General features: G+C 38.9%; 1 protein-coding gene across 1 annotated transcript; it reads left to right on the forward strand.

The window, feature by feature from the left end:
* Positions 1-303: 303 nt before the first annotated feature.
* On the forward strand, positions 304-12,008 carry LOC104072961 (mucin-5AC-like; the record flags this gene model as incomplete). Its single annotated transcript, XM_009572581.1, has 18 exons — positions 304-512; positions 1,389-1,563; positions 1,736-1,986; positions 3,428-3,611; positions 3,952-4,150; positions 5,111-5,289; positions 5,499-5,568; positions 5,879-5,979; positions 6,338-6,369; positions 7,186-7,363; positions 7,843-7,947; positions 8,169-8,203; positions 8,581-8,703; positions 8,815-8,913; positions 9,650-9,778; positions 10,477-10,534; positions 11,144-11,249; positions 11,783-12,008. Coding segments are annotated over 18 exons (2,459 nt in total), but the record flags the coding sequence as incomplete, so codon positions are not given.
* Positions 12,009-26,052: the final 14,044 nt, after the last annotated feature.

The raw sequence follows: 26,052 nt of genomic DNA on the forward strand, positions 1-26,052 counted from the left end.
CAACCACCAGGCCCTTGCCCACCACCAGCTTTACCAGCATTTCTACCACATCTGTATCAACAGCATGTTTCTGTAAAATTGGGGATTCTGTTTTTTCACCTGGTTAGTCTACCTTGTTTTATCAGTCTGTTTATCTCATATTTTATGTCTTGTGTTTATTTTTCAACACATTTTTCCTAATTTTCATTTTAATATATTCACATGTTTTACTTGGAAATTTTTTAGTGCCTTGTTTAATATTTGAACTTTTTTTTAGTCTTTTTTTTTCTTTGTATGTTACTGTATTTTCTTTGTTTTCATTAGGTGATCTGATTTACAGCAGAATGGACAGTGATGGATGTAGATTTTATGCCATCTGTGGTCCAACATGTAGAGTTGAACGACACTTTGGAGGTTGTAACATTACTACTCCTCTAACCACTACTTCATCTGAATGGTCTACCGTAACAACATCAGTTCCTCTGACTACCACCACTTCTGGCTGTGTTTCTTCTACATACCCTCCCCTACAGGTATGTAGTTTCTCTGTTATGTTATGATTGTTGAAATACCATTAATGTTAGGTTGATACCAGACAGGAACAGTTTGCAGTCTTTAAACCTTTTATGTGCAGATTGCCAGATTAAGTGTTGCTAGTGATGGGCAATATACCTGACATAAAATTTGTATGTGCCTTCTTTATAATTTTTTTTCACACTGAGAAAGCAAGCTACAGTAATCTTTTCTAATTACTTTAGTGCTAGTAAAACACTTTCTGATGCACTGCATTGCATAAATAATAAATCTTCTTACTGAAATAACAGAGGAAGTTTCCTTGTGCATTTTGTTTCTTCACTAAACAGAAAAATTTAAGCTACTGTGGAGGCTTGTATCTGTTTCTGTTCTCATGCCCTCTTACCTGTACTTCCATACACATTGGTTTTTTTCTTTTTTTTTTTTTTTGATAGTGATGGTCTGTGCTGATAGTGAAGTACAGTATACAAGTCTAGTATAAAGGACATCAGTTCCCTTAACCTAAGACCTATTCCCCCAAATCTCAGAAGAGCTCCTCATGCAGAAGAAATAGCTGGAATTAAGGTTCCCACCTCCTTTTAGCATTAAAAAAATATTGTCAGCCTTGTACGATCAGTGAAGATTTTCATTTTAGTCTTTGCTTCAGATTTGGAAAACAAAACCATTTCTGATCCTCCATGTCATGGTCAGAATTATGAACACCTCTGGTCAACATTGCAAATCATTAGTACCACAAATTGAAGAGAAGTAACACATATTAATTTCCTTTCCAGCACCACCATTACTGGAAACAATATACCGTTAAACTAAAACTATGAGTAAAGTTCATATCTGTTTGCAAACTCCTGTGACAGCAATTTTTGTTCATTTTGCAGCCTGGACAAAGATACAAACTATCCAACTGTACAGAACTCATCTGTAAGGGAGACAACAAGGTAGAAATAATTCCAACACACTGCCCACCTGTAAAGGAAATTACCTGTGCGAACAGATATCCTGCAATACTGGTACCTGATGAAAACGGCTGCTGTTACAAATATGAGTGTCAATGTAAGCACCAGTAGATTAAGAAATAACCTTTTTTGAAAAAAGCAAAACTTTGCACAGATTATATGTTTTCTTAGGGTTGCTCTATAAATTGTAGTATATTCACTTCAGTTTCTAAATTCTTTCTTCTAAACTAATTTTCATGTTAATCTTCTAAATATTTTCTCTCTACCAGGTGTGTGCAGTGGATGGGGTGATCCTCATTATATTACTTTTGATGGAACCTACTATACTTTCCTTGAAAACTGCACTTATGTCCTGGTGAAACAGATTGTACCTAAATATGATAACTTCCGTGTTTACATTGACAATTATTACTGCGATGCAGAAGATGGACTTTCCTGCCCTAAATCCATTATTATTTTCTACAAATCTGCAGAAGTGCTGCTGACCCGTAAACTCATGAATGGTGTGATGACGAATGTGGTAAAATACACATTTTTTATTTCTCTATTTTTGCAAAAAAAAAGAGATAAGGTCTACAGGCCTTACTGATTCTCATTTGAAATACAGTCTCTTAGAATATCATATCACAGAGGTGATGAGGGCAGAGGGTATCATTAGGAAAAAAAAGATTACACCAGTTACTAAGAACAAAATGTCAGAAACAGCTTAGCACTATGCAGATATGAATATATTGTATGCATATATGTGTATGTATAAATAACACTAGGAAACAGACTAATACAGCTGATAGAGAAGACAGAAAGAATACTTACACTGGGTGCTTGATTCATGTTTCATGAAAACTAGTACATTGTTCAATTCACTTATGTAAACAAACACATTATGAAGAAACAGGAATGCAAATCACAAGCATGATTCTTCTCTCATGGTGAAGATGGGTATGTATCCCTTATCACTGGATGACTAGGGACTGCTTCCTCTGCATAGGGAACTTCAGGCACCAAACAGAGCCGTGACAAGATCCCCCCTCCAATTCCCTGCGGGGAAGAGAGGTATAGCTGAAGAAAAGGGGTGGCTGGGTGTGTCACTTCACCTTCATGATTCTAAACTAGTGCTGGCAAGACAGTGAAAATGAAAAGTCAGTCCCACTGTTACACTGGGGAATTTATGAGTTGATTAGAGAACACAAAGAGGTGGGAGGAAAAGTTTGTCTCAATATGCACTCTCCCCCTAGAAAGCCATGCCAGATTCTTACCTACAGTCAGAAAGGCATGCTGAAACAATTAATCCAGTGATTCTCTCGAAAGAAAACTCTTTTAACTCTTACTTTATCCCAATTTAAGGAGAAGAAAGCTGCAGAATAATTCCTGACAAAAAGTTATTAAGCAAATACGTCCACCTTCACTAACTCATATAAGATACAGGCTGCAAATGGAACAGCTTAGATTAATCAATAAATATGACTACTACATAAAACTGTCACCAGGGACATTTGACTTCATTTTAAATTCAGACAACTCTTCCAATGCCAAGCAACACATAGTATAGGGACAGTATGATTTTGCAGTTATTACATATAAATGGCAGGAATATTTCTGTAGTTAAAGAAAACTACCACCCGTTTTCATATGAAAAATGTTTACAATAAACAAAATTATGAGGGATACAAAGAAAATACTTGGATTTAGAATGCTGTGCATTAGCACACAATCTTCACAAACATGGTACTTAGAGGCCTCTTAGATTATTATCACACTGTAGCAATATAGCAATACAGCAATACAAGCTGAGATATTAATGCATATGTATGCTGTTATTGCAATGCCAATGAGCATTGGATGCAATGCACAACAATATGGAGTTATACATGATTATGAAGATTAGAAAACACATGATTTAAAACAATCAGGCATAAGCAGTGCTTATTCTGAAGTTGTGGATTTTTTAACCCTGCATTCAGATGTACTTCAACAAAAAGATTGTCAAACCAGGCTTCAGAAAAGATGGCATTTCTTTCTCCACACTTGGCATCAACATGATTGTTGAAATACCAGAGATTGGTGCAACCATCACCTTTAGTGGACTGATTTTCTCTGTGAAACTCCCATACAGCAAATTTGGCAACAACACCGAAGGACAATGTGGTAAGACAGATGCACTAATTGGAGGTGGGACTCTTTCCAGTCTCATGATTGACAGAAATTTTTGAACAGCAGTAAACTGGAAATGAAAACAGTTCTGCTCTTCAACTTCTGTAGGATCAAAAGCTCAATGTTTTTTTTATTTTGGGGCTGGGGTTTTTGGTTTGTTTGTTTTTCCATAGCCTAAATTAAAGTTCATATAACTGTAGAGAAAGCACTCCCTATGAAGCAAGCCACCTTATACATTTCATGAGCACATCACTTCTAAATGTGATATCAGCACAATAATGTATTGTGCTTCTCTGATGTGGCTTATGAGACTTACATAGCTTGTCTCTTCCAGGAACATGTACAAATAATAAATCAGATGAATGCCGCTTACCAAGTGGTAAGATCATTTCCTCCTGTCCCCAAATGGCTCATCACTGGATCGTTGATAACAACAGATCGTGCCATGGAGTACCAGTACCAACAGTTGTAAGCACACCTTCACCAAAGCCTCACTGTAAACCACCTCAGCTTTGCAAGCTTATCTGGAGCAAGTAAGTAAAAAACTGAATGAATTCATTCTTTCTAGACAAAACTGTCTCAGTATCTTACAAGAAGAGTAGGAACTATAGTCCTAGCATGTGATAATAGCTGAAAATGTCAGCTTAATGACAGGATACATGCAGTAAAAGGCCTTTGCAAAGGAAACTGCTCTTCTTTAATGTCTTGCATGCCAAAGATAACTGAGCAAGAGAGGTGAAGTCAGAAAATCAGGGATGCAGCAAGTACAAAAATCCATACTCCCTGGGTTGTAATCACACAGATTTATGTCATCTTTCTCCCTACCTACCTTCCAGGTTATGCTCATCACTCTTAGTTACACTATTAAGTAAAGACTGAACTCTAAATTTGAAGTGGGCCTTCAGTACAAACCATAAGGAACTTGGTTACCAACCAGGTTAACAGAGCAGACAGAAACATCTCAGCCAAAAAGCGTCCTTCATCTTTGTACATTTTACATAAAACATGGAGCTCCAAAAGCACAAAGGCTTGTTTCCTGCAGTATTTGCTATACTTGTGTGAGCTCTGACAAAAGCTTTTTTTCAGCTGAGTCACTTATAAAGGCCCTCTTACTCTTGCTTGCTGTAGTGTCTAATAAGTTATGAACTATTGTGCAATTTTTCTATCTCTCGGCTACTTTTATCATCCCTTTTTCCTCAGTCTGATGCAGCTGCCTTTTTAATGAAATTTCTTGTGTCAGACTGATGAAAAGTTGTGTACACATACAGAAACACTATGACCATTAGCCTCTTTAGAAAAAAAATGGAGCTTCAGATTTCCTACTTTTCCTTTCCTGAATCTATCTTCCAGATTATCTGCCATTCTTAGGGTTTTGTTTCTCGCAATACATTCCTTCCTGAACCAGAGAGTCACATGCCATTAACTGGGAAGTGCTGGATTTTATATAATGACTGGTTAACATAAAATGGGTTTGGTTTCTTTTCTGTCTGCAGGATTTTTGCAGAATGCCATGCTGTCATACCACCAGAACCATTTTTCAAAGGCTGTGTTTTTGATGGATGTCGCATAGCCAATGAATCCATGCAGTGTTCCAGTTTGGAGATATATGCTACAGAGTGTGCTGCTAGAGGTGTCTGCATCGACTGGAGAGGAAAGACCAACAATACATGCCGTAAGTATTGCAGAACTCAAAAACGTGTGTGAGAAATAGTAGTAATTAGTGTTTTATTCAGTAAACATATCTTACATCTAACACTTGACTACTGCCTACAAAAATACTCACAGAAGCGGCAGATGAAGAAAGCAAAGCTGTAGTCACTTTTGCTGCATCTATTTGATTTTTGATCAATTTTTGATCTTTTTTCTTCTTTTTCCATACAGCATACAACTGTCCAGCAAACACGGTATACAAGCCATGTGGGCCCATTAATCCTGCCACCTGTGACCCAAGGTACGGAAAGACAAAAAACCCCACCCCAAAACAACTGCTTATATTTTTCTTTTTTTCTATTTTTATCTATCTACTTTCCTTAGAAAATGGAGTTACTTCATAATGAAATGTCTTGTGAATTTGGATAATTTATTCAAGATTTATAAATATCAATCAGCCCTATGAATATGCACTTCCTGTTGCAGTTCAGAAGATGTACATTGTTTTCTCTCCTTTGTATCTGACATGGCAACCTTCTACACATGCTGCTCTCTCTCCTGCTTCACTGCAAAAACGTTGTACTCAAATACACACATTCCTCCCACTCTAGCTTTGTTGAGCTTCCTGGCTATGGAGTGACTGAAGGATGTTTCTGTCCTGAAGGACAGATGCTCATAAGTGAAGACGGCAACACCTGTGTTTCTGAATGCTGTAAGTAACCTGTAGCTAGTTTGGGGAATAAATAGAGATCAGGATTGATAGTCAGGAGGTCTGTGTTCTACCGCCATCTTCTAGATGGTCAGATCATGGGCAAATCACCCTCTTTTGGCTCCTTTAGTCTCCCCATCTAAAAATCGAATAATAATCAATATTACCTTTTTTCCCCTCTTTCTTCCTTACATGAGACCTACCAAGATGGTAGAAATCTACATTTCAGAAGAACTAGTCTGCATATTCATTTTCTTGTTAGTTTAATCTTCACAGTATTTCTATTTGAAACTGCACAAATTTACTCCTTTATGTCAGTTTTCAGTGGTGTAAAGCTCCATTCATTTTTTTTTATTTCCAGCTTGTAGGGAACCAAATGGAGTACCCAGATCGGTGAGTATCACAATCAATGTGGTTTATCAAGCACAGACAAGTGAAGCAAGAGGATATTTAGTGTTTCACAAAAACGAAGTTTTGCTTAGGTTAGGGGAGACTTTAGGGGTTTTTTTCAAAAGTTCGTTCCCCTTTAGTCTTAAAAATAATTAGAAGTGCCACAGCAAAAACCCCATTACTCCCTAAGAAATTTAACAGTAAGTGATGGGATATTCTTTAGATAACCATCACCTCACATACTGAAAAAAAGAAAAAAAAAAGAGAGAAAGAGAAAAAAAAGAGATAGATGGTAGTAGTGGAACTTTGGCATATGTGCTTCTTTTACTTCCACAAATCTGGCTCACTGAAGTTACTAGAGATGAAGGGACAGGTGGATAACAAAGTTTACCTGTTGCTGATAATGTTGATAGTCTGCATTCTTAGTTCCTCAGCTGCATTCAAATTATAGAAATTTCTCTCTGTAACCTAATGTGTAAATGAGTATGTTGTGTGATAATTTCTTATTCAAAAATGCATGCAAAGCTCAATCACTTCTCCTTTAGACCTCCTGTACCCCTCATACTAACATTACTAATAAATAGAAAGTGATAGCTGTATGAACATGCTCAGAACCTTCAGTGGCGTCCAGTGTCTTCCCCTAATTAGCTTCAGTTTGAGGGTTTCTTATAAAATCTAAAAATACTAGAAATATTAAAAGGCTGATGTAATCAGGTATCAGTGTATCCATGAATAAGTCAACTAGAAACAAATAGAATTATTTTAATTGGAATTTATATATAACTATTTTCTTCGTTTTTTTTTTTCTTTTTTATATAGCCAGGAGAAAAATGGTCCAAAGATTGCCAGGAATGTGTCTGTGACAAAAATACTCTTAAAGTGCACTGTACAAAACACAAATGTTCTCTGACACAGCAAGTATTTTGTGATGAACCAGGTTACGTGCCTGTTCAGACGCCAATACCAGAAGATCCATGCTGTACCAGGACTGAGTGCTGTAAGTACTGTCATAGTCCTTTATCATGGGGAATATATTATATTCATTTTGGGGAACTACAGCAATAATTTCTCATTTTTGTAATACTTTGCACTGATTTCATAATGCTTTTCTCCCTCGTCCCACTTCTTAGGACCTTCTTGCAGAGCATTTACTAGATGCCTGAAGAGAACAAATTTAAGATGAAAAGATTTTACATAGTTAGACCCAATTGGTACAAATTTCTCTTTGGAAGTATCTCTTTCCAGCAATCACCACTCTATTCTTCTCAGACAATGCTTTGTTTTACAAAGGTTATGGGAAAACCCGTTCACTTTAAAAATAGCCGGGCAAATATACTGAATTGGTCATTAAACTAGCTTGTGTAAACAACACCATATTTGCCCCATGGGAAAACTTCTGAAGTTCATGAAAAACAAAATTACCTTAATTTAAGAATTCTAAGTTCATTATTTTCTATATTCTCTCACATTAAACAGACTGCAACACTAGCCACTGCCCTAAGGTCACACCCCAGTGCTTAGAGGGACAGGAAGTAATCACAATAATGCAGCCTGGAAAATGCTGTCCTACCTTTGAATGCAGTAAGTACTATGTACCTTCTTCATGTGTTATTCACAGTTTAAGTGAATACAAAGTTTCTGAATACAAAAGTTTCTAAGTTTATGAATACAAAAACTTTAAAGGAGGAAGATGTGAATTATCTCTGTTATCATATTGGGCCAAAAAAGCAGCATTTTTTTCACATACTTCTGCTTCTTAAAACTTACACCTCTATGACACCATCTTTCTTCCTTCTTTACAGGACATGGTTGTGTAGTCAATGAAACCTATTATGCAGTAAGTACACAGAGTAACTCACTATAGAACACACCTTCACATAGGTTCACAATACAATCTTTTTGAGGCTCCTATCATGGACCACATTTTGCAGAAAGGCCTGAAATAAAACATTATTAATTATTTAATCGAGGTCAGCATATCAACATCCTCCCTACAAGCAAAAGAATTTTCTGCTCTCCTTTCTGCATTAGCAGAATTTAATTCCAAAATGGATATTACCAACAACAGAAACTCTGCTTAAATGAAACTTCCAAAATTGTATTTAAGGATAGTTTAGCCCATACATAGTTCAGCTTTGTATGGTCTGTGGCATACATACACAAAGTAACTTGATTTTACTGACTAATAATGTCTTTTTTCCTGACTTCCCCTAGCCTGGAGCTGTCATTCCATCAGGCCCCTGTGAAGAATGCACCTGCTCTGAATCCTCTTACCCAAGCCCTCATCATGCTACCATCAAGTGCAAGCCTGTTATCTGTGACACACACTGCCCAGTGGTGAGTGCTATTTTGCTGTCAGTAATTCCTACCCCACCCAGCTCAAATATCCACCAGTTAAGGTCAGTGTCCTGACTCAATGTCATTTCCTCTCTATTTCTTTCAAAACAGGGTTATAAGTATACAAAGAAACCTGGACAGTGCTGCGGCACATGCAAGGCAGCAGCTTGTATAATGACTGTGGGAGACAACATTACACGCGTGCTCCAAGTAACTATCCCTGTTTTAGTTCACTTTTGGTGAACTCTGCTAGTCTTTTCACTCTTTCCTCTCCTTGTCTTTGTCACATTTATTTGCTGCATCTTTTCTCATGTTACACAATGCTTATTCAGGCAGGGAATGTACTGTCTCACACAGCTTGAACAGTACCTTCAGCCACGAACCTCCAGTTCTAACTAAGACTTCTGGAAGCAACTGTGATACTGAACAATGGCTTTCAGAAAGCAACACAGAAAAACACATATGTGAAAGCAATGGGCCTTTATTTGCCTTCAGCTCTGAAAATATAGCACCCATTTTGCTCAAAGGATAATTTTATCTGTGGAGGCAGTTTTCTGCTCCAAACAGCCAATCTCAAGTTATCTGAGAGCTTTAGGACAGTATGAGTCGGTGAAGCCAGCAGAAATTCTGCCATGGATCTGAACAGACATATCCATAAATTCTGCTGACAAAACCATTGAAACACAAATTAATCTTTCCAAAAGAGTCCACATACTTATCCTGTTCACACATGTCCATATCCAGATACAAATATAACCTCTTCACTTGGTTAATGAAAAAAACTTCCAGCACTATGATAATACAACAAGTAACTATCACCTAAAATTCAAGGAAATTTTTTGGAATAATCAAACCGCAGTAGGCAGCAATGGTAAGACACTGGGTTTTTTTTGTTTCATTTTTATGTAAGAATATTTTTATTTACTTTAATTTTAACTACTTTCAGGTTGGAGAATTCTGGAACCCACCTGGTGATAACTGTACAACTTACACATGTGAAAAATATGATGACCTATTCATTCCAGTCATCTCACAGAAAAGCTGTCCTCTCTTTAACCCTGATGACTGTGATCCAGTAAGTACTCTTCTACCAGTTCTTATGTTTGTTGCCATGGCTAACACCAGTGATAGAAGGATCATGGTGTCCAAGGAAAATACCTACCAGAAGCATCATACAGGATGTAGCTCTCATTTTATCCCCTCTGAATCTGGTCCCCATCAAATTTCATTTTAGAAAAGCAAATCAAAATGAATCTTATTGAAAAATAATGGGATTTTTATTCCTAAATTATTTAAGATTATAAATTCTTTTTTAGAATTCACTTATTGAGAGCAAAGATGAAGGAAAACAAGCTACTCCAGTTCACAACATCATTCAACTTAATACAGCTCAGGGTAGATTAAAACCACCCCCACACATCTGGGGAGTCAGTTATTTCATTAATTGTGTTACTCTGACATAATCCTTCACCTGTACTGACTTTGGTCACTCAAAATATGTCACATGCTACAAGCTTTATTTCTGAAATTTTACTCTGAACTCTGATGACAGCAAAGCAGTTCCGGTCCCCCTCAATGTCAGCTTTCAAAGAACTCTTATTAATATTGAATTGAAGTTGTTATGTGCCCTTAATATTTAGCCTTGCTTGAGATTAGATTCCATGTCAATACAAAGAACTTTCTGGTGCCAGAGAATTTAGGAAGCAGGTAAAGTCTCTGCTTTAGTATGCAGATATGAAACCTGAGTTATCTTTTTCTGTTTTCCCACTCAAGGATGACATCAAGCTATCTGGCGATGGCTGCTGTAAAGAGTGCCAAGTAAAACTGAAGAGTAAGTAATGATAATTTTGTTAAGAATAAGTAATGATAATATGTGCCTTATTAGGTATATTAGTCCATCTTGCATGGTAGATGCATAGACAGAAGAGGTGAACACACCAAGTTTGGGACCATTCACACTAGGGTGAGAAAGGAAACACGTGCAAAAAGAAAGGAACAGAACATTTCCAGCATGCACTTTAGGGCCTTGGAAAACATGGATATGGTGAACTTTTGCATCCCCTACTGTTAAAATGTTAGCCTTTTTGTGGGAGGGAGAGGACTATGACTATTCTCCAACTTCCACAGATAAATTCTTTTTAACGAAGAAAGTGAAGCCAGTCCTGGGAGGTGGGTGTGCACTGAGCAGTTGCCACAGTACTGCTCTTTATTTCTGCATCCTGCACCAAAGTTGCATAAGCAAAAGGGAATTTTTCATTCATTGATAACACAAGCAGCAAGAGTCATCATTTGGGCCTTAGCAATTAAAAAGAGAAATGCATTGTGACCTAATTTCCTATTTCAGCTCCATCCATCTCAGTTTTCTACTACAAACTGTCTGTCATACACAGATATCTATTTGTATTTTAACCTATTTTCCCTTGGTTTGTGACAACCTCAGGTTGTATGAAGCACAATACAACTACTGTCATCAAATATCATGGATGTGTATCTCCTGTACCTGTTGAGATGACATACTGTGAAGGCAGCTGTGATGCTTACTCGCGGTAAGCAGTATAAAAGATAATTGTGGTCTCTTGTCTTATACTCTTTACACTAGTTACATAAAGCAAATCGCAAGTGATTTTCTAATATGTCCAATAGCCACCTAGTCATCGGCTGTTTCCATTGTGCTAACTAGAATTTTTAACAGACATGATGCTGTACTAGCTTAATTACCTCAAGACTCACAATGTTTTAACAGCCTGTTCACTGTCATAGTGAATAGACCCAAGTTTTCATTTTGCCCATGTAAGAGTGAGGTTATTTGTTTCTCACTATTCTCTCATTTTGGACTGGCTTAATATGTGATGTGGATTAATTAATTTACTTTTTCTGTGCCTTAATGAAGAGCTAGATCCATCCATTTTTACAATGAGGAGCAACTTATATTTCACCACAATACTGTAAGAATGGTAATATTGAGCAATAGTCCCACACGCAAGCACGCAACTTCTGGTATATTTAGTAATGAGTGGGAGGGGCAGTGGTATTTCCCCCATAATTTCTGAATCTTTCTCTTTGTTGGTTTTGCAATCAGATATTCTCCAGAGGTGAACATGATGGAACATAAATGCTCGTGTTGTCAGGAAATCAAGACCAGCCAAAGAAAGGTGACTCTGACGTGCAGTGACGGAACCTACCTTGATCACTCATACACCTACGTGGAGAAATGCAGCTGTGTGAGCTCTGAGTGCATTTCCCAAGTCAGCACCCAACAGGCAACAAACCAGACAAAGGCCTCTCAGGAACAAGCGAATGTCTAAAATTAGAACTAGAGAGAAGAAATCAAACAAGGTTTGAACATAAGACTAAAAAAAAAGTTTGAAAAAATACAAAAGTGTCAAAAGCAGCTAAAATTTTGGATGAACAGATGATCTTTTCTGCATACAAACTCAGTATGTCTGTCTACGTTATTTCAGTTTTCATTACCAATATATTCCCTATTGTTTTTCATGTCTTTTCTTTTACACCTTGAGAGGTACAGCATAAGGTAATTTTGACATTTTCTGTTAGTTTGTTTGGCTTCTGAGAAGTGCTGTACCATAAGACTGAGAGCTGGATTTACACCTGCACGAAGTCTATTATGAGAACAACATTCTTTTCCGGCTTGAAGCTTGTCTGTGGTGGCATAATATAGACACTCAACAATATCTAATTATTTCCATTGATGTAGACTGACCTTTTTTATAACATTTTTTTTCCAGTTCATTGAGACAAAGCAAAAGCTAAAGTCCAGAAAACAATCAAACAAAACCCAAGGAAAACTGTACCTCTCTGTTTCTTTATTTTTCTTTTTGCCTTAAGGAAAACTTAGACTGCAGAAAGCCATACCTTCTCAAACTATAAACTTCAATATTTTGAACAATTTATGATGGGCATATTTCCCTATATATTCTCATGAGAAAAAGAAAGAAGTCTTATCATGAGAAGCTACTGCACACTACTCTTTGTTTACATAACACCATCAGCATAGTAACTGTATGAAAATATGGAATTTTTTTTGTTTGTGCTTAACTGTTTACAGAAGAAGTATATATATATATTTTTGCCAACAGGGGCATATGAAGGATTTTTGTAAACAAAACTTAATAATAATAATAATAATAATTGTAAATTCTTTCCTAGGAAGCTTTTAAAAGTTGAACCATTGCTATTTATTTTGTTTTTGGAAAACTGATTTATTGGGTCATTTCTTTAAGGATTAATGTTATCCCATTTCTTAGTCTTAGTCATGTTATCTGGGTATGGTATATTTTCTTCCTCTATTTTGTTTTGGAATATTGTTTTATTTTTGTTCCTTATGAAAAAAAAGTAATGATGATTAATAAATTTTAAGCATTTTACAGCACGTCTCCTTTGACTTTTCACTGAATCTCTCACATGAGGGTTGCTGGCCCCATAAAATATTTGCTTCCCATCCTACTACAGCCATTTCTCAACAGCTCCAGGTCAAATGTCAGTCTAGACTGTGGCACCTAACCTCCTACAGAGCTCTGATACTGCTTTGAATGAAAGGCACTTTGAATGAAAAGCAAAGTGTTCCAAGCACATCACTTCAGATGCTGTCAATTAGAGAGCTTCCAATATGCAAGAACATCTTTGAGTCTGTACATATTTTGTAGCTCTGAAATTCTTTACCTGACAGACAGAAACTATCCAAAGTACTCCAAACCAGATAATCTCACATTTCAGAGCTCTCTGCAACATACATAAATCTCAAACCTGAAATTGCACTGTTGTAAAGCTACAAGTTTTGACAGGTTACTATACAGCTTTAGTTACACTATGCTTTGAACCAGCCACCACAGATCTGGCTGTAGATTGCCAAGCAACATGTTTTACACAGTTTACAAATGACTGCTCTAGGATCAGTAGAGGGAACAGTAAAAAATTAAAGGTGATGACCCTTCTCCTCGCCTACAGTTTGGACAGCTCAGTAGAGGGAGTAACAGGGTAACAACACAGGCATTCTGCAGGTGCCCTGCAGCAGCTTAGGCTGCTTTCTCACCCGTTTTTCTTTCACAGAACAGTAACAACCCATATACTCCCCAACTCAGAGGTGAGCACTGAGATCTCCCTGAGGATCACTAATAACATCATACTCCCTGCTGGCAAAAATCCCTACATCTTCCCAGCTTCCTGTTGACAAATTACTACTTCACTGTCTGTTTTTTTCAGTCCTTAGGGTCTTCTGCTCCCCAGTGAGGCCCCAGGTGGCATACTGCTCTGTTCCCTCCTTTCCACCTAACCCACCAGGCTTCCCAATGCAGCACTACTACTGAATTCATGATCGGTTTAGTAAGTCACAGATTCTCTGGCCTTCCCAGGCAAGCTAGGAAATTATTCTTTTCCCACTCGTTCTGCAAAAGCAAAAATAGTTTGTCTATAATATAAAATCAATTATTATGCACTTATTTGGTCCACAACAGCTCCTTGTCCACAGTTAACCCACTGAAATAACAGATTCCCTGCATGTTGCTTCAAGATCATTAGTTGTTTTTCCATGCAAAGCCTGTATCTCAGCATCCCAGCAGCTACCCTCTTCCCTGGAAAACTCTGGTGTATTAAGTCTGTACCACCAGCCACTTCATACAACTCACTGAAAGAGGAAAAACTAATATGTTGAGGAAGAAGGGAATGAGAGACACATAATACGTGGCACATGGGAAGTCTGAGATGTAATAATTACAGGAACAGCAGAGGCCGAAACCAACCTAGAGTGTGGTGGCATAAGAATAAAAAAAAAAAGAAAGAGAGGCAAAGGAATGGACAGACTTTGGTCCTGGCATGGGACACAAGGAGGCAAGGAAACAAGGAAGGGAAACATAAGCCAAGGCAAACATGGAGGTACGCAGAACCTGTGGCTGAGGACGTACTGGAGACACTGCCTTGGACAAGGAAGGATCTGTGTCACAGATACAGTCCCAGTGCTGGGAAAGAGCAAATGGGAACCCTCAATTCAAGAGAAGGAGAACAGGGGACAACATGCTTTGGGCATGAAAGAGCAAGTGGAAGGACTTGCAGGGACTCCCTGAAACAAGACATGGAGTAAGTGAAAAACAGAGAACTGCAGTGGATGTAGTAGATCAGCTTTACAGACTTCCTAAATTTTCCTTTACATAGGACCTATCCTTGCTCTGAGTTACTGCTGACACAGACTGGGTAATAGCTCCAAAGTAAATCTTTCTAAAAACTGGGATGAATAAGATCAGTTATATCTCTCAAAAATAAATCGCCAATTTTTAAACCCACACATAAATAATAAAGTCAATAAACAATTAGGTGGAAGAAAGTGATTGGCTTGGTAGCTCTTTATTGAGTTACAGGTCAGAATACTGTGCAGGTCACACTGAACTATACTGGTGTAGATAATTAATGTGTATTACACCAACGCTAACACTAGAGGGCTCTAGGCTCACAGTTTACAAGCCTGTATGGAAAGGTTTTCCATCAAGTGTTTCTTTCAAGGCACTTCGAAGTGAGCCACATAATAACTATTGCCTTACTTTCAAATCATTAAGATGAACTTTGCTCTTAACTTACTCTTGAATTTACAGGCATCCATCCTACATAACATATCAAGACTTGTTTATTCATCACTTAATTATTTTTTTTTTCTTATCTGATCATCTTTGGAACACAAATAAATTGCAGCAGAGAAATCATTCACTTAGGACAAAAGTTATTCCAGCTGTACAAAAAACAGTCAAAGGTTTCAGGTCTAATTTCAATATTGGCTGTCAGCAGTCCTTCCTTGGGCATTTGTACACTTGCTCCCCACTCAGAACTCGTGTTACATAGCCTAGCTGCTGCATGACCAGCTTATCTTTTCCCCTTTTCCACACAGCATTTTAAAACTCTGCAGTGTAAATAACAAATCACTAACAATCACTTTTCAACTATGCTTTGTAATTATCAGTAACATACAAAATACAACCTGAAATTGTATGTCTATTCAGATTCACTGCCTAGGAGTCCACTTCAGGTAATTAATTTGACTGTTAAAGCACGACAGCCAGCTTTTAAGCTGTTTTGAAAACAGCTATGGAAAGACTTAGGATTGTTTGTGGCACAACCCAGGAGCAGGGCTGATAAAAGACAGCTTAAGAATGGAAATCACACTTGGTAATAGAAAAACCCAGCTCAAAGGAGGGAGCTTCCTTCCTCTTCAATAGGTTTTCCTTCTTCTTCAATAGGTTTTGTTCTACCATTGCAAAAAACAGCAGCTCTGTTGCAACATCCAATTAAAACAGAGTTTTATAATAGAACAGGAGACTAGTTCTGTTTGAACATTATTAATGTAATAATAAAACAATTATAAATGCACAGAAAGTACATTTTTGCAAATGATGCAGTGCTCATGATTGTCACACTTTCTTTTGCTCCTTACTGTTTCAAAAATTATCTTCTTTCTTGAGCCTCAGATTTCTTTCAGCGTTCATTATAACTCTTATTTATACCTACAATTTGGTTATAAGGAACCAGCAAATGTTTGCACTGTTACAATAATTGTTGTTACTAGCAATTATTCACAGTTAAAATCTTTTAAATAGACAGAAACTTACTGTGTCTGCTAACTCCTCTCCTACTGTTAGAGCCATGCATGCAAATAAAATCCCACTTTTGCCTCTCTCTGTTTCATGAAAGCAAAGGCTGTCCAGGCAATCAAAAATGGAGCCATTAAACATGAGCAATTATAGACACCTTGTGCACTAAGTCTCACAAAATGCTGTAGACAACTGCATGAGTCTAGCAGCCAATCCTGAAACTAAATCATTGCTTCTGCACTTGCACCAGTCTAACTGCAAGGATATTCCCATGGTTGTTACTGGTTTTCACTTCAAAAAAAAAAATGTCAGAAATATTTGAGGGGAGCCTGATTCCAAGGGAAATTTGGAACTGGCCTAAGTTTGGAGAATATCAGATGTGGACTCTGCAGCTATTCCCTCGCTCAGCAAGGAGCCAGTCAAAACCTCTCATTCTCCTTTAGCTGATCTCTAGGGAGGTTTGGGGCCAAAACTGAGCTTTATCGCATTGCTCGATGTCACACCTACTGAGGCACATGACTGCCAATTGCAACATAATATGAGAATTGGCAGAAAAAATATGAGAGTAGGTGATACAGAACCTGCGGAAAAGGTATAATAAACACCATCATGGAATGACCTCCTGCCACAGCAGAACTAACTTCCTTATTCACATTAGTCGGTGGTTGCTCTGTGTTCTGGAGAATGAGATTATTCTACCTGATGCAGTTCTATTACTTGCTCTGCTATTAATGCTTTCATGCTTTATGACCTCATTCTAATGGAAATTCAGGTCCATTATTCAGGTATCTGCTATTTTACAGGAAATGAGCATTATAATTGCACTAAATTTGTGTTGACTGAAGATAATGCAAAACAATACTGAATCACATACCTCATGGCAAAGTGCAGTTGCATAGCATTCATAGTAGAGAAGTTGTCACAGTACACTTTATCTAATAGAGACATGTAAAAAACTTTAGCAAGGAATCTATGGGATCAATATAATCCATCCCTCAGTAATCCTAGACAGGATTTTAATGAGCAGTATTTCAACAAACAGTCTTTCAATCTCAGTTGAGATTCCATCAGAAGTAATTTTCCAATCATTCTCAGATTTCCAGTATACTCTGGGCTTTTATAAAAGTGGCATGAAAAAAGTGGTTTAACCCCAGCTAGCAACTGAGCACCACACAGACAATCGCTTGCTCACTCTCCTCCACCCATGATGGGGAAGAGAATCGGAAGACTAAAAGTGAGAAAACTCGTGGGTTGAGGTAAGAACAGTTGAATAATGGAAATGAAATAAAAGAAAATAAAATAGTGATAATAACAATCACAACAATAATAATAAAAAAAGCATATACAAAGCAAGTGATGCACAATGCAATTGCTCACCACCTGCCGACAGATGCCCAGCCAGTCCGCAAGCAGCGGTCCCCCGGGCAGCTTTCCCCCAGTTTATATACTGAGCATGACATCATATGGTATGGAATATCCCTTTGGCCAGTTTGGGTCAGCTGTCCTGGCTGTGCCCCCCCCAGCTTCTTGTGCAGCTCCAGCCTTCTCAGTCAGTAGAGCATGAGACACTGAAAAGTCCTTGATTTAGTGTAAGCACTACTTAGCAACAACTAAAACATCAGTGTGTTATCAACATTATTATCCTACTAAATCCAAAACACAGCACTATACCAGCTACTACGAAGAAAACTAACTCTATCCCAGCCGAAACCAGAACAAAAAGAAAAAAAAAGTTTGTCAGTCACTGTAAATGTATATTACATTGTTATAGATTCTCTATTTATTTATATACGTGTGTGTATGTGTGTAAAGACCAGCAAAGGTGTATACAGGACAAACTCATCAATAATCCTACCTCCCATTTGTCTTTTATCTTCAGTCTGAAATGGTTAGCACCAGAGGGTTCACACATACACCCTGTTAATTCAGAGCAATTACTAACCAGAAATAACAGTGTAGCCTGCAACTTTGTTTCAACCTAGCAAGCTGGAGGTCCTGGAGGAAAGGTATCTCTGAAGCAAGCTTTCCAGCAGAATACAAACATTTAGCAGAAAATTCACAAAATCTGGCTTTTTACATAAACAAAGAATAGCCCCTTACCGTGTTAACTTATCATTGATCTATTAGATCTGCTCTTAAATTCTTTCACGAAGAATTCCTCTATGTCACTATCTTTGCGAGAGGAACAGTGGGCTTGAGGGAAAAGGAGGAATGACACCAAAAAGCGTATGAACTTCAGTCAGCCATCAGACCACACAGATTTACATGTGCCTTTCCACCAGTGCAAGAACTCACCCATGAAAGGAAGCCCCTCCATAGCAGTGTGGGCAACCAAGGCCTCAGTTATATCTACGTAAAACCAGCACCATCACTGCTGAATCACACCCTGGAAAAGAGAGGAGACTTCTGTGGGATCACCAAAAAAGCCAGGTAGCAGAGGGAACACAATAAAAAAGTGCACCTCATGGGAATACTCGATCTTACAGATTGTCTTTACATGTTAAATGCAGAGATTTATTTGTGCAAAAATCTGGGCCAAACCTTTGTTTATACTGAACCTCCTACAAGTTCTCCTGTGACAACTGCACTATAAAATTTATTTAAATCATCAGCCACTTATTTGGCACAAGGAAGACTTCAGCTGATTAAAAGACTATATGATCTACTCTAATTTGCCCCTTCTCAGCCCTCCGGGCTCGGAGTACACCGCAGGGACAAGGGCGAAGAATAGCTCAAGTCTGCTCAACTCCTGTGAACCTCAGAAAGCTTGTGAGCTCTTCTGCCTCAGTATCAAAGAAGCCATTTTTGCACTCCTAAAGCAGAAATTCACAAAAAACAGCAATCCTAAGCCACAAGGCCATCAAAGCTAGCCTGCACTCCAAGAGACACAGAAAAACCTGTCAGTGTTACAATGACGTAAATACAGTGGATATGATATTAGCAGGTTCTCAATTTACCTCACAGGAAAATACAAATATGTGCCGTGACTAATCTCTGAGACTTTCAGGAAACTACGAAAATGGCTTGGAGACTCTTTTTTACAGTTCATCCACCCCAACTGAAAAGATTAGTGGACATCCCAAATGCCTCAGTAAGCACACCTCACTTACCTAATTGAGGAAGCACATTAGAGCAACACACAAGGGTTAGAAATAAATAGTCAAAAGTTACCAGAGAGAGACGGAGACTTTCTCCCACCTTGGTTCACTCATTCTGATATGGTCACACTGGTGTTATTCCATCATTTTTCTAGCACACGTGACAAGAGCATCAGGCTTTGGTATGCTGGGAATCAAATACAAAGCAGACCATGAGGATTATGATCTTTCTTGCATTTATGATAGCAACGATGAAGAAGGGGCCATCTTTCTAAAGGTAGGTTTATTTTTCCAAGTTGTCAATTCACTTTAAGCAATTTGAGATTAATCTGATCTGGCGACATGGCCAAGCTAAGCATTCGGAAACGGCCTGTAATAAAGCTCCCCAGTAGCAAATTGCTTCAATCCCGGTGACTGTATTTTTTAAAAGCTTATCTCAAAGATAGAACTAATGCAACGCATTACAAATAATTTCTCACACATAATTTAGTGACAAATGCCATTAAATAATAAAGAATCAAACCACACTGTGCCCCTCACAATTCTTTGAAAACTCCTTTTACAAGGGCTCAGAGTAAACAGCACGGGATTTATCTGAATGTGCCACATCCATGAATTAAGAGCATTTTGAGAGGGAGGAAAGAGAACAACCACCCACTGCCTTCAGAGAGCTTTTCCCACTCAAAACACCACCACGGCTGTCACAAACCGTTGAAGGTAATGCTGCAAAAAGGTGGCAGCACAGGAGCTGTGAGGGGCCGGGCAGAAGGAGGTTGTGTCCTTCCCATGGCCTAACCCAAAACTCAGCGAGCTCCAGGAGTGTCCTCTTGAGAAATACTGAGAAATAAAACAGAGAGAGGACCCCCTTCCCCAGGTGGCCTTCAGGTACGCCATCTTAAATCTACAGCGCCAGCAGCAGGAAAGGCCTTGCTCCTGGGTAGCTGGCAGCTGAGCAGCTAAGATGGCCGGCCTGAAGCGTGCCACGCTCCTTGCCCGTCATCGAGGCTGGGTAAAGACCCTGGGGATGATGTCCGCCCGAATGCAAGGTGTCACCTGCCTCCCAGAGAAAGCGCAGTCCTTCGCGGGGGCTGCCGGGCATAGTTTACCTCAGCGCAGCCCCGCGGACAGAGGGGTGACTGGCACCACCCAGGCAGGGCCCTGCACCGCACACGCAGGGCGCCTGCAGCTCCAGGGACGGCAGTTCACCATCATCGCCACTTCTTCATGAGAAAGGCAGCGAGGTATGTACCTGCAGCACGGTACTCCTACCTCTTTGGGAAACCTATTCGGAGAGGACTTGGCAAGTTTGCTGCATTTCTGCTGCTGGCACTGCAACCAAAACTGTGCCTGAAAGGCCTGGGACTTTCCTCCCCTTTTTTTTAACTGTTCCTTTTTTTTTTTTCCCTGACAGAAATTTGGGGTGGAACAATCCCATCCCCTTGTGCAAGCAGGCACCACAAACGAAATCACAGGCTTTCTACCCTGAAACGACTTACTGGAGCACAAGTTAATCTGCCTCAGCAAGGTAACCCGTTAACTCATACCTGAGATTACATGTAAAGGGTGGAAAAGTGCTGGTGGGGAACTGCCCCCCAAGGCGTCCCAGGCCCCGGTAGGGCTGCCCTGGCCCTGCTGCAGCCCCAGGGCCAGGCTCCCTCGGCCCCTGCAGCCAGGCAATGCCCTGGATCCCTCCTACATCCTCTGGGGCAAAGCACACACCACGTGGTATTTATACAGGTGGTATAAATACACAGTATTTATACACAGGTGAAGAAAGCAACCTACCCCACCATTCTCCATAGGTCCAGTTTCTGACGTCACTGGGATTTGGTACAGTTTTAGCTTTTTTAAAAGGTTAAAGCGAGACAGAGAAAAGTATCTCCAGCTGGTTTTTGAAAGTATGTCCTTTTTCTAACCTCTTTGTTTTTATCAGCAAGTTTTGCTGGTTGATCCTGGTTGCCTGGCACAGCAAAGTTGCACAGGTACTGCATTTTACAGCCATCTGCCTGCCTTAGCAGATGCTCCCCTGTCTCTGCCTGGTACACATTTCTGCGCTGTTCACAGGGCCTCCAGGCAAGACTGAGGATTCTGTTAGTTTAGACAATGAGCTGAATCAGGGCAATATAGGAAAGGCTCAAAGCTGTACATATTCCTCTCTGTAAGGTGTGCCAAACTGTGTTCTGGCACTGCTGAGAATCTGATGTGTCATACCAATGAACTCAGGTATCCTGACTGCAAAAGTAACGACTGTCAGGATCAAACAGGTCGTTTACAAAGAAACAGCAGAATGTATGTATGCAAGGACAGCCCATTTGCCACCTTACTAAAAGAGCAATTCTATCCTCGCTTATATTTCTTGAGGCTATGTCTGTCTTGTTATTTATTCTCTGTTTCACTCTTAATGTCCATTGTATCATGCAGCTTAATGCATATTTGTACTGATGATTTTGTTGCATTTCTTCTGTTACATGACACAGGCTACTGGCTGTTTCATTCAGTTTACTGACAAGTATATGTTTTCTTAAAGTTTCGAAATTCGTATTTTAAGCTTTTTTTTTTTTAAATAATAATGTGTATTTATATTTTAAATGACAACTATAAGCTTTCACTTTTCTGAAGAAACTATGTTATTAGTCTCCAGGAAATATAGCTAGCTGCTTTCAGAATCACACAGGAAGTTTCACAGCTATGCATTTGATTTATTCAATCAAATCAAATTAACCTATCAGCAATTGCATAGATCATCATTGGTCTATATTGTCAAACTTGAACTTCTGTACAATACAATAGCAAACAGAGTGTTTTGCTTGAAGCAACAGGTTATTTTGTTCCTTTCTCCCAAAAAGTTGTGTTTCACCTAGGATGTGACTCAGATATTTCAGCTATGTTAGGCAATATGCATTGAGATATATATATATGAACTCTCACGTTAAGAGTACTTTCTGTGGTTAGTGCACAAGGATCCCAAAGGGGAAAAGATCTACAGGGAAAGTGCAGATTTGTTGTCTATTGTTGTTTGCTATTTCAACCAAACTTTTCCTTTTATTTTCAGTAATCAGTCTGGACCTACTTGCACCATTACTTTTCTGAAGTCTATCCAGCCTTCTCTCTCTCTCTCAAATGAAGGTCATAGGTAATATAAGGTTTGTGGGTAGAGACAAAGTTTTATTGGCTCAGCTGGCATAATTAGAAAAATTAGGCAAGCTTTTTGGCACAGAAGCCCTCCAGTCAGCTTCAAAAAAAAAAGTGACTAAGTATTTTGCCATCAGAGAGTTATTTCTTAGGTAAGTCTACCTAAGGAAGTGTGAAATCCAGCCAAATCCTACTCTCCTAGCCCATTCAGCTGAAGCCAGGAGGACTGGATTTGTATAGTCAGGACAGAATTTGGCCCACAGTCAGCTTCAGGAAAACACTTGCATCATTGACATTTGAAGAAAAATCCTGCATTATTTTAGCGATATGTTTAAAGGCTTGCTTTCTCCATGTACTTCTATTCCACTATAAACACCCTAAACAATTAGTACTACTACTGTAACATATATATGTTGCTAGATGTAAAAAGGACTTGTAGGACTCACTCCCACTAGCTGTACTGGTGCAACGTTGGTTTTTTTACTTTGAGTAGAGCATACTGTAGTGTTACATTTACACGTCTCTACACTGCATACAAGACACACACATATGCAACAACTATGTAGACAAATTCTAAACAAGCAGTCAGTATTTTACCTGTAAACACATCCCAGCAAGGCTCCTGGGTCTGGAGGGATTGTTCCCAGCAGAAAGGATTGGTCCCTCTGGTATTAACATTAGTGTGTTTGGGATGGTGGTTGATTGCTTGTTTTACTGAATCTGGTTTCATGGTAGGTTGTTTCAGGGTCCTCCACTTCTATCCATGGGTGTGACATCATTAGTTGCTGGTAGCAGACAAAGTCCTCCTTCTAACTGGAAAAACTGCTTTGCCCTTGAGTTCTGCAAAGGTTGAGAGTAGTTGTCATTTTATCCCTGATAATAAATCTCCTATTCATTTTGACAAAGGCTTAGATATTTAACAGGCGTCACACAAACTGAATCCATACAGAGCAAACAGTCAGACAGAGACTGCCATTGTGGATGAGTTGTATTACCTTCAGCCTTGTGCCTAAAAATGTCCTTGAGGTGTGGTCTTGGCTCTACCCCAACACAATGCACATGCTGACAGATCAGAGCCTTGTAAAATAATTGCTGGTAGATAAAGTAAATCCCCATCAAAAAAGTACTCTGATGAAAAGATCAATATAAGTAATCCAGACACTCTGTTTGGAAGCCATGTGAAGGCTACAGGAACACAGAACAAGGACTGTGAGTTTTGGTTGAAATATTTCTGTAAAAATCATGCAACAGCATGAGTAACATTCCTTTATAACGGGGAATGAGTAGCAAGAAAAGGGTGATCCTATTCTGTCTACTCTCTCTCCCTCTGTTTTTTCTTCTTTTTCCCCTCCATTGTCTGTTGTTTTTTCTAGTTTTCTGATTGCATTTCATTACGAACATTTCCATTTTGGGGCTGTGGGGTACTGGTTCTCACCTGTCAACTCAGCAACATTTTTGAGAATTTATGAAACTCTAAACTCATGAATAGCTGCGTTGGAACAACTGCGATTACTTATGTCTGTAAAGTCAGATTCCACTTAATACCCAATTCCATTCCTCATACTTATTCAGAAAGGTAGTTTAAGAACATATGCATTTCAGAATAAACTAAATGCTTGCTTTGGCATTAGTGTTACCCTAACAGCTAAGAACCCCACTCACATGGACCAGGATTTTCCTGTGCTGGGCACTATAATATATTATGGTCTGAATCAATTCTTTGAAAAATGCACATACATGCTTTGCCAAACTAGATTAGAATTTCATTTTGTTTACATCTCTCTGAATTGTCCTATTATTATTTATCTAGATATTTATTAAGCCATGGTGGTGCTTGTAGTAGAATGGCATAGAATTACTCTCTGCTGCACTGTACAAACATGAAATGTGAGAATTCTTAGAGATAAAAGGTAATACAAAGACACGGAAGAGAGGAGAGAGAGAACAGTAAGAAGCATCTAAGGTTACCTATGTTATTTATGAAGCTTAAAGGAAAGTCAACTGCTTGAAACTGGGATTTTGCTAGTTATTACCGTAGTAGTGTGGCCCCTGCTCTGCTAGTTTTAGGACAGTAGTCATAGTGTGCATGGAGTGAACAGCAGTCATCAGAGGGGAGGGATCAAAGCTGACTAGGGACAGAAACTTTTCTTAAACTCCAGCAAGCAATGTCATTTAAAGGAGACTCTGAGATACAAGGATGTCCGCACACCACCTCCAAGACAAATAAAATTCAGAAGCATGACGTCCTTTCCATGGCTTGCGCAGAACAGCACAGAAAAGAATTCTTTATACCAAGTTGTTTAACTCTTTCAGTCACAAAGGCCAGCCAGCATCTTTAGCTGTGTTTAATTTAGTTTATGTCCAGCATCTGGAGGTACAAATACTTATACTATCCCATTCATTTTTCCACTTGCTACCTCACACACATTCTCAGCTTCCTCACTCATCCATACGTACCTACTTCCCTCTGACACCTCTCTGCATTCTGTCTTCTCACTCATTCTTTCTAGCTATTGTCCCTTTATGATCCCTAAGTCCCACTCTTTTCCTTTTCCCTCTCCCCCAGTCAGCGCTCCACTTTCCATCTCCCTTTGGCTTCTGTAAGAGGAAGCTGTCACACACATAGTCCAGTAGCAGCAACAGCAAAGGGCAAAAGAAAAGGAAGCTCATCTGCTGGCAACAGCTGAGCTGCAAGAGAGATCATGAAAAGAATTAAATTGGTCATTCTTCAAGGTCTTTTAATGTCTATTTTAAATTTGCTTCTTCTCCATACTGACCGCAACCGTGATCCATACGCCCTTTTAACTTAGTAACAACAAGAAAAACAACAACAACAAAGCCATAGAGACAGTGAACCCAAAGGCATACATCACGATCCCCTGAGCCACATGTTGTGGAGTATAGGAGAGTATTCTTCAGAATTACCACTTTGTGCTTGCTCAGCTCTTTCCTTGACATGCTATGTTGGCCACTGCCACAGATAGGGTATTGGGTTGGATGGACATTTCCTCTCATCTACTGTGGTCATGCTTATACTAAAGGAACAGAGTGAAAGTAGTTCTCATCTGGGTAAAACCAATACCAACTTACCTACTATTCTTGTTTTACGTTAGTGTTGGGGGAAAAAACCTCCAACATATTAGTAAAGCAAACACATTTATCAGAAAGGTTTGATTCTGTTTCCCAGTATCTAGTTTACATTTCTGCTGAAGTACGGAAAGATTAAGAGTTTGATTTGGCATCCATTAAATGCTTTACCACACAATAGAAGTACCGGGATCTCTCCGAACTAAACGCAACACCCTAGGATGGTATCCGCAGTTGTATGAACAACTTCAATTCCGGTAAATTCTAATGAACAGTGTTTCACTTTTCAAGTATAGTTGTCAAGACATGCTTTTTAAACAGAAGCAAGATCCCCTCAAATTCCCTTATGCTGCAACACGTTGATTTGTTAAATGATATATCAAGAAATTTATTCTCTTGCCACATTCTGAACAGCTGGATCATTCTGATTGAAGTACTTCCAC

The sequence above is a fragment of the Fulmarus glacialis genome, unplaced genomic scaffold (assembly GCF_000690835.1).
Source record: "Fulmarus glacialis isolate BGI_N327 unplaced genomic scaffold, ASM69083v1 scaffold19162, whole genome shotgun sequence".
In the NCBI taxonomy this organism is placed as follows: Eukaryota; Metazoa; Chordata; class Aves; order Procellariiformes; family Procellariidae; genus Fulmarus; species Fulmarus glacialis.